Source organism: Panthera pardus, unplaced genomic scaffold (genome assembly GCF_024362965.1).
Source record: "Panthera pardus isolate Hobbes unplaced genomic scaffold, ASM2436296v1 HiC_scaffold_7, whole genome shotgun sequence".
Taxonomy (NCBI): Eukaryota; Metazoa; Chordata; class Mammalia; order Carnivora; family Felidae; genus Panthera; species Panthera pardus.
In genome coordinates this window covers 50,247,439-50,263,747 of record NW_026527002.1, presented here as the reverse complement: position 1 = coordinate 50,263,747, position 16,309 = coordinate 50,247,439, and the positions used below count along the sequence as shown (strand labels likewise).

The following is a 16,309-nucleotide window of genomic DNA, read 5'->3' as shown; positions in this document are numbered from 1 at the left end:
ACACACACCCCTCCCTGCCTCATTTTCATACGGACACAAAGCATTGGGATAAAATGATGGTTCATTATAGTGGTACAGAGCTCTTATCTTCATCCGGCAAGAGTCATTTCCTTCCAAAGATTGAAATGCAAATGTGAAAATTAATGATAACTGCATTATCTGATAGCAGAGATAATACCAATTCACTGTCAGCGTAATACACAGTCATTCTACGATTTCCTCCGCTTCTCACAATATTCTTCTTACTGTCAGACTATATCTATGGTTAACTATGTTTCATAGGTTTCTGTTAATTTACTTCAAATGGCATTTCCCAGATCTTATATCTACCACATTTTCCCAATCAAAAAGGAAACGAAATCAGAACTGTAATCTCCAAGCCCTTCTTTGGACTAGTAAAGAGAAAGGGGAAAAAAAAAAAAACCAAAAACCCTGTATCATTAGTGTGTGCTTCTATCTCCCAGAGGTCTTCCAGCTACCATTCCACTTTATGCAAAACACTCCCATCTTCTGGGTTCAAGGCACAAAGCAGAACTAACCCCATCATCTACATGCTGAACAGCAATTGGATGAGGCAACTTATTTACAGATTTGGTGATCAATTCGGCGTACAGATTTGATGCACAGATGCAACAAGTACACAATCTGATTTTATGCTAGACATTTACTCTTCAAAACATACTTGCATTAAAATTTCCTTAACTCCATCACATTTTCAGCCCAGTTAAATAGAACATAGTTAATATAATCTGATGATGACTTTCACATAGCAAAATGATTTTGCAGAGTGAATTCACCATGCAGATGTTAAATGAAGGCACATCGTCTGTAAGGCATTGTAATGGCTACTATGGCACAATTGCCGAAATTATATGAAAAGTAATATTAGACCTATTTATTGAGTACTATGAAGCCTCGAGCTCCGTGTTTGACACAGAAAATTTCATTAATGAGGTAGTGATTATTATGAGCCCCATTTTATAAACAAAGAAACTGAGGCCTTGAGTTATTAACTTACTCAAAGTCACAAAATTCATGAGTGGCAGGGCCAAGATATAAATGGAAGAAATATTTTTATTTCTTCCCCACTCATTATACTACCCCCAAAATAAGTTTCCTTCTATGGAAACTCAGATTTCTATTTAACAATCTAGGAGCAAGTTGTACTGTTCTGTAATATATAATACAAAAAAAAAATTCCAAATTTTATTCTAGTAATTCATCAAATCTTCAATACAAGGCGTGATTTTCTACTTTATTTTTAAAAAGTTTTTGTAACATTTATGTATTTTTGAGAGGCAAAGAGACAGAGCACAAGCAGGGGAGGGGTACAGAGAGAGGGAGACACAGAATCCGAAGCAGGCTGCAGACTCTGAGATGTTAGCACAGAGCCTGACTTGAACCCACAAACCATGAGATAATGACCTGAGCCAAAGCCAAATGCTCAACCAACTAAGCCACCCAGGCGCCCCTGTACTTTATTTTTACTGAAACATCTCAAGCACTTAACATGTAAATACGAAAATAAAAGCGCATGTTTTTCTTGACAAGGGTGTGTCAAAGAATCTAAGGGACTGCTTGATCAAAATTGTATCTGTGTATACTTTTATTGATACATATTTCTTGAGATACATTATTTGCACAATTTGAATAGTGTGATATGTTCATTTACTAAAGCTCCTGGAAATTTCAATTATGGTAGTTGTAAGCCTAAAGGTAGGACTTAGATACATTCAATATTAAACCAGAGAAATCAGATTATTCACTATTCCCAAGTGCAAAAGAGGTAACCATGTTTTTAACTATGTAAACTAGAGAACTGGTATTCTTAGAGTTGATAGAAGATGTGACTTTTCAGGTGCTCATTTCATAGAGGTAGATGATGAATTTATAGTGATTTATCTGAATTTTCTCCCCTGAGTCTCCTTCTGAATCTAAATACAGAAGTCAGAACCCAAGACTTTGGCCATAGATTGTGGTTCTAAAGATTTCTTAAAATAAGAGAGAGCCAGAGATGTAAATCCTATTTCAAAATAAGCTCCATATTCTAACTGTTGGTTGGTGTGAGAGGTTCTACGGTAAGAGAAGACCATTAACATCAAGCAAATCCCACCCTCTCCCAAGCTGTCCGCTGGACACTTTCTACACATCATTTCTTTCAAATTTCATCCACATAACAATGTTTCAAGGTAGCTATTATTATTCCCACTTTAAAGGTAAGCAAACCAAGGCCTGGGCTATTTCATATGCCTAAGGTCACAAGACTGTTAAGTGTCAGCATGTGAACTCAAACACAGATCTGACTCTAGAATTTGTTCAGTTTCTTCCGTAGTTGAAACCATTCTCTACTTTCTAGGTTCACATGTTTAAATATTAGTTGCATCAGTCACCTAAACACAATGCACAAATAATTTTAAAAGATTAAAGAAGAGAAATGGCATCCAAAAGAAATATGGATGGCATCATACTATACCTTTGGACTTCTCCCTACACCTTTCATGATTATGAGTGCATAATAATTATTTATTGAATAATTAAATGTATAAGACTATTGGTAAACTGAAGTACTTACAAGGGTGATGACAGGAAGAAGAGTATTTATTTAGAAAGGAGAGAGAAATGATATATGAAGTACAGGCAAATGCAGATGAGGAGACAGTAGATACCAAGTATCATATCAATTAGGTTCTCAGCAAGGTAGTATCAGGGTAACTTTTTTTAAGAGCAAGAAAGAAAAGTAAAACTTAAAAACAGTTCCTTGAGATATGGAAATAATGAGGTAATGACGTTTACATTGGCCTGAACCTTATAAGCTTAGTGTGGGTCTAGCTCTCCCTTCCAACAGAGAAAGATTCATAAAAATGTGAAGAATATTTAAGAGTCACAAATATTTAAACATTAAAAAATTTCACCACAGAAATGTTTACAAATGTAAGATAATTTTTCTAAAGACTATGTAGGTTCCTAATCGTAAGAGTTAACAAAGGTGTGAGCAATTACTAAATGTACCTTTTAGTTGAATAACAAGTAAGGGAACAAAAAATTGGCACTGGGGGATTTGCATATGATAAAAATAGAACACTTCAGAAGAGTTGATACATTACTGAAGTGAGCCATCGGGAAAGGTTGTGGAGTGGACTTCAATCAAACTCTTTAAAAATATATATATATAAATCCTGATCCATCTTAAATGATGTCAGCTCTATGCCTCTCATTCTTTAGATCATTTTCCTTGTCTTTTGATTCTGCTCTATTTTTATTTAGAGAAAGCTGTCTATCTTAGGTTGATATCGAGGACTGGGTGGGAGGATTTTAAAATTAGGAGACCTTAAAATCGCACCTGGCTCATGACCAATTCATTGGTCATCACGTCTTGACCAATTATTTGCAGTTAAATTCAAAACTAGATGCTTAGTATTTTTAAAGTTGTATCAGATATATTACCGGGCTTTAAAAAAAATGCTGAGAATTTTAAATGGTTCTGCTTCAAGACTCGACAACTCAAAAGCCTTTATAATGATCAGTAATATTTTATGTGTAGGACCTAATTCTCACAGAATCCCTATGAAGTGTGAATGTCATTTTCTACATTTTACAAATGGCAATACAGGAACAGAGAAAGCAAGCAACTTGACAAAAATTACCCAGCAAATAAGTGGCAAATCCAGAATTTGAACCTTAGAATACAGAACGCAATTTCTAACTGTTTGGAAACCATCACTAAAACTTGGACAATTTTCTCCCCTTTATACACTTGGAAAGTACCAACACCGTTTTGCAAATAATAAAAATCGGGGTGAAATATTGATATAATCGCTATTATACGATAGCGAAAGTGCAAAAACATCCCCTATACTTTGTCCTGATTGAAGGAAAAGTAATGAAGTTTCTACCTTAAAATGCATATCCAACAGATATCCTTTTGTTATGAATCAACTTCATTAATTTAGGGGTTTCAAAATAATTAACCCCCTCTTTTTTGGTAAAATACCTGAAGGGAAAAATCTGTTATCAATTTTGCAACAAACAAACAAAAGAACTTTCTTATAGGTACATCTGCTTAGATACATACCTTTTTCCTTTAAAGTTTTTTTTTTTATTTTTTTAACGTTTATTTATTTTTGAAAGAGACAGAGAACAACACAGCACAAGCGGCTGAGGGGCAGAGAGAGAGGAAGACAAAGAATCAGAAGCAGGCTCCAGGCTCTGAGTTGTCAGCACACAGCCCAAAGCAGGGCTTGAATTCACAAACCGTGAGATCATGACCTGAGCTGAAGTTGGATGCTCAACCAACTGAGCCACCCAGGCGCCCCTAAAGTTTTTACATATTCAAGTGTGCCAAAGAAAAGAGCATAAACATGTTCACTACAACAACTAAATAATAATTTCATTAAATCAGATACATAAAAGAAATTTAACTCAACAGTGAAACAGCTCATCCTGGATGACACATCATTCTTTACCTTGCTCCTCTCTCTCTGTCTCTAAGTTAATAAGACAAGTTTACTTCCGGAAAAGCTTCCCGAAAAAGGCGGCATTGGATATGCCCATGTGTTTAATAATTTACCACTGCGTGAATGTGCTTACATACTCCCAAGCCACAGGGAATACAGTGGGCCCCAGACCATCAGAAAGAAGAAAATCTGCCCCCTCCAAGTTTCCACCATCGAAAGAGCAGCCAGAATGTACACTCTGTAAGTAGGCATATCCAAAAGGCCATTAAATCTAATTAATTTTAAATGTAAAAACTCTAAGCAGCACACATATGCCTAATTCCATGAATAAAAAACAGCACAATACAAACTTCATCTATCCTTTTGAAATTAAATGTAATCCTCAAGAAAAAAAAAAAATGAAATTTTCCAAAGATTTTTTAAATTTTAATCCAAGGAATTCTTTCCTCTACCGAGAAGACAGAAACATTATGCTATAAGGGGAAAATGCCAGAAGTCTACAACTTCTTCCAAACCCTTAAAAAGTGGTATAATGGCACTTTAAATATAACACATTTTGATCCAAAATCTTGTATAACCATTATGTTGTATGTATACAGAATACAAACATTTGTGTGTATCATGAATAACATTAGAAATGACATCATAATAATCAGCTATACTGCATCTTCATTTTTGTTTGCATTATATTTTCCAGCTGCTGGTTTCAGAAAATTACCACTGGAGTCCTTCTCTTCTTCACGCACAGCAGAGAGCAATTTGCAAAGTCATGCAAGGGTGAAAATGTGATTGAAATATAGGGATCTTTCTTAATGAAAAATGTTACTGCTTTAGAAATTATGGCTAAAACTATTTCAAAACCTCGCTTATATCTTTAAGTCCTATGACATAATAGTCTCCATTTATGAATATACCATCAATTGTAAATTACTTGGCACCAAATATAAAGAGTTTTTTTTTAGTGAGTTCTTATGAACTGTATATATTTACATAAAATTATGTTGGTGTTTAGGAGTATTTTCATCATTTTTTTTCTTGACATGATTAAATATCAGGATTTTTAAAATCAAATTAAATTTTCATTCATAAAGATGAAAATGTTGCCAAAACCTTGAATCAAATAGGAGTATCCGTTGATATTTTCTAAACTTCTAAATATATATTGAGATTTAATCTACAATTTACAATATGACTAAATTAAAAATATTTCTTTATAGTATTACTGTTACTTGTTTAAATGTGTTAAAATTATTCCCAAATTGAATGTAGATATAGCATCAAGATTTTTGTTCAAAAGAAACCCAAAAAGGCAAGTAGAATGAAGTAATTTTTATGTGACTGTGGAGTGAGAAAAAAATGGAGATTTTAAGCAGAAGAAACACTGCTTTTTCTAGTTCATTTAACAGAAAGATAAAAATCTTCTTTAAATAATGTTTACTTAAACTCCCATGTAACCTCCATTCACACACACAAATATATATATATATACGTATATATATATTTATTATATATACGTATACATGTATATACATACATACATACATGAGCTGAGATTGTAACAGTTTTACAACCTAATTAAAATTTAAGAGGAAAAAGTGAATTCCTGATAGTAGCAACAACCGGTTGAATTTTAAATTTTCTGTCCTACCTGGTCCATCCCAATCATCTGTCTCAACTCCAGGCTGGCCTGGCTTTTCTGACTGTGTGTCCCCATCTGATTCTGCTGTCTCCTGGACTCCTTCATCATCACCTGAAAACACCAACACAGAGAGAAAAGGGGAAATAGTTAAAGCTCTCTATTTGACATTCAGATCCGGTAAAGGGATGTCCTTAGAGTATGTCTAAGCATATGTTGGTTACATATATTTGTCATTATGCAGAGAAAATGACCATGATTAATCATTTTGATATCTACTGTGGATTTATAGTAAAGAAAATCAGCATTAGTCATCAATACATGAATACATAAAGTTAACTGCTATAAACAAAAACATTTCTGTAAAAAATTCAGTGTTATTAATATTTTATATAAGAATAAAATTTAAAAAGCAGTGTGTAATTACCACTTTTAATATGAAAAACCTTAACTCTTGTATTTCCAAATAATAATTTTTATAAAGGCAAGGCGCAGCAAAACAAAAACAAAGCAATTAACTGGCTTAGGGTAAGACATATTTAGGTTTGGGGCCGAATTTAGATTATTTTGAAGATTCCGTCCCCCCCTCCCCGCCCCCAGCTTTTAGCTTGCTAAAACCTATTTTTTAAATGGGTATAAAAAGGCCATAAATAATTAGCATATGAGATGAGCCAGTGACTCAAGTCTTCACAATGCAAGAAACTATAAAGCTATACTTGAGAAGTGAAGGGAGTTCACACAGTTTCATGTTTTCTTTTCCACATAAGAAAAAAAAATGTTATATTTTTTGAGCGAGAGTATAGTTATGGCAAAGAGCATATGTTAACAAGGCAAGTGCATATCAAGAGGTCTAATTTATAAGAACCTTCACTTTAAGTAATAAAGCAACTCCTTTATAGGAAAGTAATCCATGGTAACATGGTACACACAAAAATATTGCAAAATATACCTACTATAAATGGTAATAGAGATCAGAAAACCGAATAACAAGAAAATGCGATGTCATACCAAATTCGTTACAAAATGGATACCAAAAACATGGCAATTAAATGTTGAATCTAATAATGCTAAAAATTTTAAATTAAATTGCTTGCCCATCTAGGCTTTCTCTAAAGTATTTTCCACATAGTTGTCCAAATCTATAATAGTACTTAAGTTTTTATATGATTATAACAAAAAATACATTGAATTCTCAACATCTTTACAAGTAACACAGAAATAACAAAATTTTCAGGAAGCAATTCTTATTGCAAAGACATTAATGTGATGTTGATGAGTTTTGAACGTCAAACTCCATAAATTTTGTATTTCATTTCCATATATAGCTTCACAAAATGAATCATTTTTAAAAAGTGGAATAAAGGTAGAGAGAATGCAGAAACCCAGTGACAACTCTGTTGTCACCATTTCCATAGCACAGGATCATTGGCTCTGGTGGGTGACAAAGAATAAAAAAGATACCCCCACACTGCCAAACCCATGTTTGGAATTGAAGGATCTTTGAAAGTTGAGTTCTCTCTTCTTTTCAGGATGACTACAATGAATAGCAAGGGAATTATTTCCATAAAATAATAGATACTGAGCATTTACCATGTTTAAGGAACTGTAGTAGATATAGCAGGATATATATGGAAAAATACAATACTTTTTTGGAAGGAGCATAAAACCCATTTAAGAGAGTAAGTTCACAAATAATGAGAGTGCAAGACAAGGTCCAAGTGCCATAAGAAAGGTACAAAGACTCAGGAGTAAGATAAGACTTTTAATCTGTGCTCCTTTTTACAGGTCACATAGAAGAACATGGACACATCAACCAATTATCTTACAAGATCAGTGGAAGAGTTCTGCTCTCACTTCTCAGACGCAAAGAGGGATGGTTCTCAGCCTGCATAGACAAGTAGGCTGTACAGCCTTTTAATATTTTCAAATGCTGTGAACCCTGAACCAAGTGCCCCTCAGCCCAACCCTCCCTGCCCCAGCCCCTGTCTAGTGTGCCCCCTCCTATCTCCCCTAATCCACAGACTAGGGGTTTACGTCTATTCAGCAAGAGGTTTATGGCATCTGCTCTGATCTGTCAGAGCCCAAGTTGTACCAGTTGTTAAGTACTTTGAAAAGTATGCCCACATATATATGAGTATTGAACTAAAGCTATGCAGGTAGCAGACTGGCATAACTGGACTCATTAAGGATTAGCTCTGGCAGAAAACCCTGATACTTTCTATGAGCTAGTTATTCTCGGCTTGCCCCTTCCTGATGGCCTCAATTGACTCTCTTCCCTCTATGTCCTACTTTGTACTTTGTGCCCCATGAGGCAGAATTCTGTGGACCCCATCACTGGGGCTGCTTTATTCTCTTATTCCTGGGCGGGTTCAATCAATGGGAGGCACTTACAAGATGAGACGATCAGGGAGCAGGAAGAGAGAAGACAGGTACATGTCCTCCAACCCCATCTTTTTTAGGGTCTCCAGTTGGGAGCAATGGCTGTGTTGTACGTGGGCACTCTTAAGCGGCTCATATGCTTCTCCCACACTCCCGCAGTACTATCACTTCCCATGACTCTTCAGATCAGGAGAGCTAACAGCTTCTCACTGTTGCCAGCCATCGGTGCTCCCCATCCCTTGTTGGTTTGGTTTCCTTAACCGCCTCCATACCTTGTACACTGTCTCTTCACCAAACTCTCTTTAGCAAAACCCACTGGCCAAGTTATCAGTTTCCTTCTGGGACCCTTACTGAAGTACTCAATTTCTTCCGAACCTCCTTATGTAATTATGTTCATAGTTTTTTGTCCAGTCATGCGTAGTAAGCTTTCTTTAAACAGAGTCACTTATTGAGCACTGGGTGTTATATGTTAAGTAATGAATCACTAATTTCTACTCCTGAAACTAATTATTACATTATATGTTAACAAATTAGAATTTAAATAAAAACTTAAAAAAAGCAGACTCACTTTTTATAACATACAAACATATTTTTTAATGAAAATTTTATCACTGCTATAAAAGAAAAATCAGGATTAGATGCTCCTAATAGAAGGTAATAATGAACATAAATACAATAAAAATAAAGGTAACATTACTAACTTCTAGATATTGTGTTTATTTAGACTCTGAGTCTCTGGTCTCATTTCCCTGTGATAGAAAGGAAGAGTAACAAGTTATTTAAGTCACAGTAATATGAAGATGAAACATTTTCACTGATCCACAAAGAATACAAAAAGCTTGAAAACCTTCTCACCAAATGATTCAATGCTACTTAATACAATAATCCATGTAGCACCTTAATCTTCTGGTACCTCTAGGATACCAGACCCAATTGGGGGAAATATGACCTTTACAACACTTTATTTTTCATGGACACTGGAGCCCACAGACTGAGTGGAGGTTTAACTCAGGGGAATACCGCAGGGGAATTTACAAAGGAAAATGTCTTCCCCAACAGTGAAGAGTAAAGAATGCAACCTATAACTTTAAACGGTGTCCGTTTCTTCTAAGCACTTTTCTCATGTCTTATGAATCTTGAAACAAGGAAATCTGAGCAAGGTCGGGGGTTGGGGGAGGACTCTGGAGATGATCTGACCCAAATTAGAGAAATTTACTGATTACAAAATCGATGCACAGATAGGGTAACTTATGTATGATCTTAGAGCCACTGTATTTATTTCTGCATCAGTCACCCCTCCCAAACCTTCACATGCTGGACCAATTAAGTGTTTCCCAGTCATCACAGGGGTGACTGATGGAAGCAGCTTTTAGTAGATATCCTCTCCTCAACAAGTAAGAAGCAGGATTATAGGGGAGCATGAAGAGGCATCATAAAGGCCACCACAAACAGCAGTTTATACAAGGTTAGGAATTAAATCTGAGTCTTCTAACTGCCTGTCTAGCATTCTTTCCAAAATATCCTTTCTTGCCTCTCCTATACTCCACCCCCACCAGTTGAGTAGAGAACCATGCATACCTGGAATAGCTGAATAATCCCAGAGCAAGACATACCCAAGCAAGCATGGGACATGCTGTTAAAAATTATATATCCCCCCCCAAAAAAATTACATATCCAAGGGCTCAGATAGTAGAATTCTGGGTAGAACCATTTGGATAAATTAAGTTCCATATGCAGATATTAACTATATCATCCTGATGGCCACACAAAGGAGTAAATCTTTCTGAATTTTGCTATTACATTTGAATTGCTGGAAACTCGGGATGCCATGCAAAATTTACTCAATTGTGAACATTTATAGTGCATATTTCTGAAGATACAATGAGATATATACTTTCCCTTAAGGACCATATAATCTAGTAAAGGAGTCAGGTAATATGCATAAGAGAAGTAACCACTGATAAAAAACCATAATCAGGGTAATCCATGAATAATTCCAAATGAAAACACATAAGATACAGAAATTCAGAGACCAGAAGCGTAAAATGACATTGACCAATGGAGAACCTAGTACAATTAATTCTGAAGTTCTTCACATTGAAGTCAATGAAATATTTAAGTAGGGGGTTGATATGATCATGTGACACAAATACAATAACCAACATATATTTATTGGGTTTCCATGAACATGTTTTTTTCTCAGACATCTGGTCTTTGGGTCCCCCCTTACTTGTTCTATAACCACAATCTGACTCATGTCTCAGACATTCTTGCCCAAAAACTTTTGTGAGACTATAGTTAAGTCTACTTTGAAATATTTTATTTGGTAAATTACATATTTGGAAGGAAAAATAATGAGAAGTATAGTGGGAAAAAGGGATGTTTCGAAGACTATATTGTGGAGGAATCACAATAATCATGAAAATCAGAAGTTAAAAGAATTCCCCTGAATCTGTAAATGTTTATCTTTATTGAAGAGAGATGAAATAAACCATTCTTTATTAATATATTAAAATAAATTTGGAGTCCCAGGCACTGTGCTGAGCACTAAGAATATAAAACAAAGATGGTTCCGCTTCTCATATAACTTCAGACTAGGACAGAGACAAATCAATAATTGCAATCTTGTGTGGCAAATGCTTTAGTGAGACCAGTCCAAGACGTGACAGGAGCACACAGGCATGACACCTAACCCAGACTTGGTGCAATAGAAGGTTCCTGGAGGAAAGAACCAATAACATTTCTGAAATTCTGGAGGCGTTATCTTACATAAAACTGAATTCTGTAGGTTTCATGCCCTGAGGCTCCATGACTGAAAACCATTTCTCAGATTAAAAATGAAAGTCATCTCCCCAAAGAATTCCATATAGAACATTACAGTAATTAAGTTGCTGTGCAGGAAAAATGGTGGTGAAACTGACCACCTTTCAATGATGTGAGAGTAGAATCCATACAAAGTTTTAAGATGCTAAGAGAAGTAATTTGAGAACTGCTACTACAGTATGATGGTTGAATGCATGAAGTCATTTCGTTCATTCAGCATAGGCTAAATTTACCCAGGATCATTCTCATCTAATATCTTGGGAAAAAATAGCAGGATGACTACAAATCTCAGCAGACCTTGATGCACACAGAAATTTGGTAAATCACTCAAAATGAAAAAAATATAATTTAGCCTATTAGAGGCTTGATTGAACTAGTAATTTCATATAATAAAATACTTTCATTAAATGTCACTTAACTGCCAGATTGGAACTATTGAGCTTAGATTTCAACTTGCACCAACATCTGGAGCAATACTCAGTATTGATAATCCTGATTCATGGGACAATTTGCTCTAATTTGTTTCATTATGCAGCACATATAATTAGAACTACTGAAAATAAATATTGCAGAGTACTTAGTTAAGGAAACACTGTAAAGATAGTTGATTGTATACAATTAACAGCTCAAAAGAAATTACATTTTGCAACTGTTTTAAGCTATTTTAAAACTGGGTAAATGTGCAATATATATCACATTAAGAAAAATAAACTCAGGACAGGAGAATAGTTTAAAGCCCTTGATCAGTTATTTAATCATGTTTCTTAAAGAAAAAATGAGAAAAAGGAAAAGATGACCAAAAACATAAGACTGTCATGTGAAGTGACACACATGGGTGCAGAAAACAAAATGGGCTGGAATTAAATTTATATTCATCTCCGTATCTGCACATAAAGATGAATAAAGGCAGAGAACAGGTCTGCACGCTTGGGTTCTATATTAAACCTAAACATGGCTAACATTTCTTGACCACCCCTCAGCACTAGTTAAATGTTTTGTGAACATCACATCAGCCCTGCCATGCAATGTTATCCCTGTATTTCAGAAGAGTAAGCCAAGAGGCAGATACGTGAGAAGATGCCCAGGCATAGTGCTAGCAAGTGGAACATCCAAGAACTGACCCCAAGTCACTCTGACTCCAGCGACCATACTCCAAACCTATTAGGATATTACAGTGAATCTCTATTGATGATCAAGCAACAAAGATAGCTGATTCTCCTTTCCATATATAATAGGCCTTGTTCCTTCACTATGCTTACATATTAAAATGAAAGATTCAATGGATATAATATTTAGAAGCATTATTTTTCTGAAGGTATACTGTTGGACTTGGAACTCAGTAAAATCAACTACACATAGATGCTTAATCAATTACCATTACTCGCTGATGAGTTATAAAATTAGATCTTGGTTTCATTCTTTTTACCCTAACCTACTGCAGTATCATTACATTTGCTAATTAATTGCCTTCAGCACATTATTTCTATTTAATAACTAAAATACGTCACATTTGTCAACTTTTAGACCCTTCATCTTCCGAGTTTATCTCAGGAAACTAACTCTCATTTTTATGGTAATGTTTTTATCTAATTCATTTTTAATCTTTTTACTAATGAAAAATGAAATGATTAAAAAACAATTTAATCGAATATGAAATCTCTGAATTACTTTTAAGAAAACACTATTTTTTCCCTTCACAATAGGGACTTGCTTCTTTCCCTTTCAATATATTTATTCTCATGGAAAATTTATACACAGAACTTTATTTTGATACTAATCCAACCCCAGCTTCTTTGTGATTTGAATGGAAATGACTTTATTGACCATTGTTTTTTATTTATTTCTATTTTTGATTCTTATATGTTTGAAATCAGTACTTTAAGTAGCTTATGAAAAATGGCATGAATAATTAATAGCCAAGATAATAATGACAAGTTTGTTAAGATACTGCTTCAAAAGCTGTGTTGGTAGGAAAAGGACAAGAAGACAGAAAAGGATGCTAGGAAGAGAATTGCAGAAAGAGCTAGGAATGCATTTGACATCCATTCATTTACTTGCTAAATTCTTTATTCACATACTTTTAAATAGAAATTTCAGTGTATTTTTAGCAAAGCACAAACACATTTAATGGAATAACCACTATATATATCCAGAGACCAATTCATAAAAAGATGAAACAGAATAAATGTCAAGCGGTAACAAAATCTATAATATTTCTAAAATTATGGCTATGGAGTTAATGGTTTTCCATTGCAAGATTAAACTCTTTTGTTGCTCTTTTAAAAGATATCATACATATTTTGTGGGCCCTTCCATTTTCCTTAGTCTAGTTTTCAGAATCAATGAGAGCCCTATAGGGGGAAATTGAAGGTGTTATTGAGCAATATAATACACAGCACAAATGACTCGGGGAAATGCACCAGAATATAGTCTTTCGAACACATGAAACAGAATCTTCAAATTCCATATTAGGTATTGTTGGCAAGGTGGTCAAAGCAGCAGCTCTCCTTGCTAGGCAAAAATAATTTCAAAACCATAAACACCTTTTCACCCAAAGTTAGACATGCCTGTATAAATTAAAGATTTGCCACATACTGAGAAAGCCACTTTTTCAGCACAAATAGCAGCAGTGTTTGCCAGCAGTCATACAAGAAAACAGCCCTCTTCAACCCTGCTCCTTTAATCCATGTAGTTCCTATCAATATTAACCTCTTATAGAAATTCTTGTACAATAAAACTATTGAACTTTCTTGACTAAGAGTGTTACTGTAGCTGTTAGTCATCCCTATAATGTATTTCGCAATCAGCTAAATCATCAAAGTATTTTTTAACAATGAACAGTTCAGAAGTGACAGATCTACTTTCTTGTTCACACTGCTTATCAGAGAATAGATATCACATATGTTTTCCAGGTGCTTCCTATAGTTAGGATACCTTCACAGAAGCCGCTCATGAAAGATAAGGTCATAAAAGAGATGAAAAATGTGTGAGCTTCATACACTTATGGTTTTATCATCAGACAAGATAGCTTTGGTTAAAGGACTGTAACAGTCAAAAACAGAAAACTACAGCTTTGTATTGAAGGGCGAGGACATTTAAGTTTACGATTCAGTTCTGGTTTGCTTTGCCTAATAGCCTCACGATATTGTTGGGCTTAAAACAACTGTTTGGTTATAGATTCATCAAACAAAAGCATCATGTTAAATTAACACTGCATTGTCAAAATTATAGATATGGTTATGTCGCCAGATACAAAAATAAAAATGTACAATTATTATCCCTTTTTGCCAATACCTAAGAAGATACCTAAACATTTCAACCATTTGATAAGAAAAGGTCCATTATTCTATGGACCTCTATAATGGTGTCTGACTTAAGTCTCCCTTAGATGTGCTGTAAGTGTATAAGAAAATGTAGGGTTTTGCCATATTCTGGATAGTTATATTCAGTAGACAGTTATTTTTAAAAATGCATGCGATCTCCTTACTATGTCACTGTTTTGGCAATAACCTTTTATCATATTCCAGAATATGAGCAATTAAACACGTCAATAGAATAGAGTCCACATTTATCTGATTATGAATTTTCAGACACTGGATTTCTTGATTTCAGACAATTGTGGATGACAGTGGTGACAGCCATCCAGAGCTAAGTCTGCTACCTGGAGAAGAAGCTCCTCTCTACAGTTAACGGGTAACCACCATAATTTGTGGCATTCTATCACAGCCAGTAAGAGGAAATTATTCAACATACTGATGATGTTTATGGTAGCTATATTACATAAAAGTCACAGTGTTAATAACTCAGGAATAAAGGACAGTGATTTATAAATTATTTCTAGTCTTAAACACTTACCCCACATTTGAATATCATCTCCCATGTGAAAAGAGCTTTTCACAAAGTTTAAGTTCACTAAAGATCTGGTGCATAAGGGAAATATCCACATGTGATAAAATAAGGCAAATTCTCAGCAGTATATCATTCAAAAATTTCTGCTTATTACTTTTCTCTATGGACACTTGAAAAAAATCAATATATAAGCCAAGTGTGGGAGAATAAAAAAAAAAACCTACTTTAAAAAGATTTTTCTAAAATGTGTATCTCAAAGCTTGTATTTAACTATTTTTCCTTATTGTCTCTTCCCTTTCTCCCTACCTACCCCACCCCTGCCCCCCAAAAAAACCCTCACTGAACTATTATATTCCATTCAGAAAAGGAGCACGTGGGTGCTGAAGCGTCCGACTTCAGCTCAGGCCATGATCTCACGGTTCATGGGTTCGAGCCCCATGTCGGGCTGTGCTGACAGCTCAGAGCCTGGAGCCTGCTTTGGATTCTGTGTCTCCCTCTCTGTCTGCTCCTCCCCCATTCATGCTCTGTCTCTCAAAAATAAACATTAAAAATTTTTTTTTAAATAAAAAGACAAAGAAGAGGATCCTACACAGTTAAGGCACTTCTTGCTCCAAAGAAGAAAGTAATGCCTGATAATCTGTAAGTGAGGATACTCTCAACTGTAATTTATCTTTTACAGATCTGTTGTTGTATTATCAAGAAACCATCATCCCTTCAGTCTGCTGGCTTCGGTCTTCAAGATTCAAACCCAGCATTCATTTTAGGAAATCATCACCATCAACAACAACACAAAGTAAAGCCAAATCTCACAGTCTCTGAAATGGTCTCTTTAACAAGCCAGCCCCATCTACACAGAAAGACCAAGCCAGTTTAAGATGATGTCTGAACACTGCTTTCCATAGAACCTTATTGTTTATTCCTTCCTCTTTAACAAAATGATTTTTCCAAAGAGGCCTCATAATCCATTTAAGAATATGATTCATAAGCAATTACTCATTACCATAGTGTTCCATTACTACAATATAATTTACTAATTACAAACAGACTTTATTCAAGCCACACATACAAAGTGCTAAAGGCCAGCGGAGAATGAGTATTCTGGGACAGCAACCAACAGCTTCAGTCTGTATCTGAAGGCCCTTTACCCAACACTAGTTCAGATACCTAA

At 35.0% G+C, this 16,309-nt stretch overlaps 1 protein-coding gene across 2 annotated transcripts in view; it reads right to left on the bottom strand.

Moving 5' to 3' along the window:
* The window catches only part of ZFPM2 (zinc finger protein, FOG family member 2), a 468,869-nt gene that overhangs the window by 342,554 nt on the left and 110,006 nt on the right, over window positions 1–16,309 (bottom strand). For both annotated transcript variants that reach the window (XM_019467882.2, XM_053896114.1), the window contains one exon: window positions 6,103–6,204. In XM_019467882.2, the coding sequence (XP_019323427.1) occupies window positions 6,103–6,204 (102 nt within the window). The remainder of the gene's footprint in view (window positions 1–6,102; window positions 6,205–16,309) is intronic.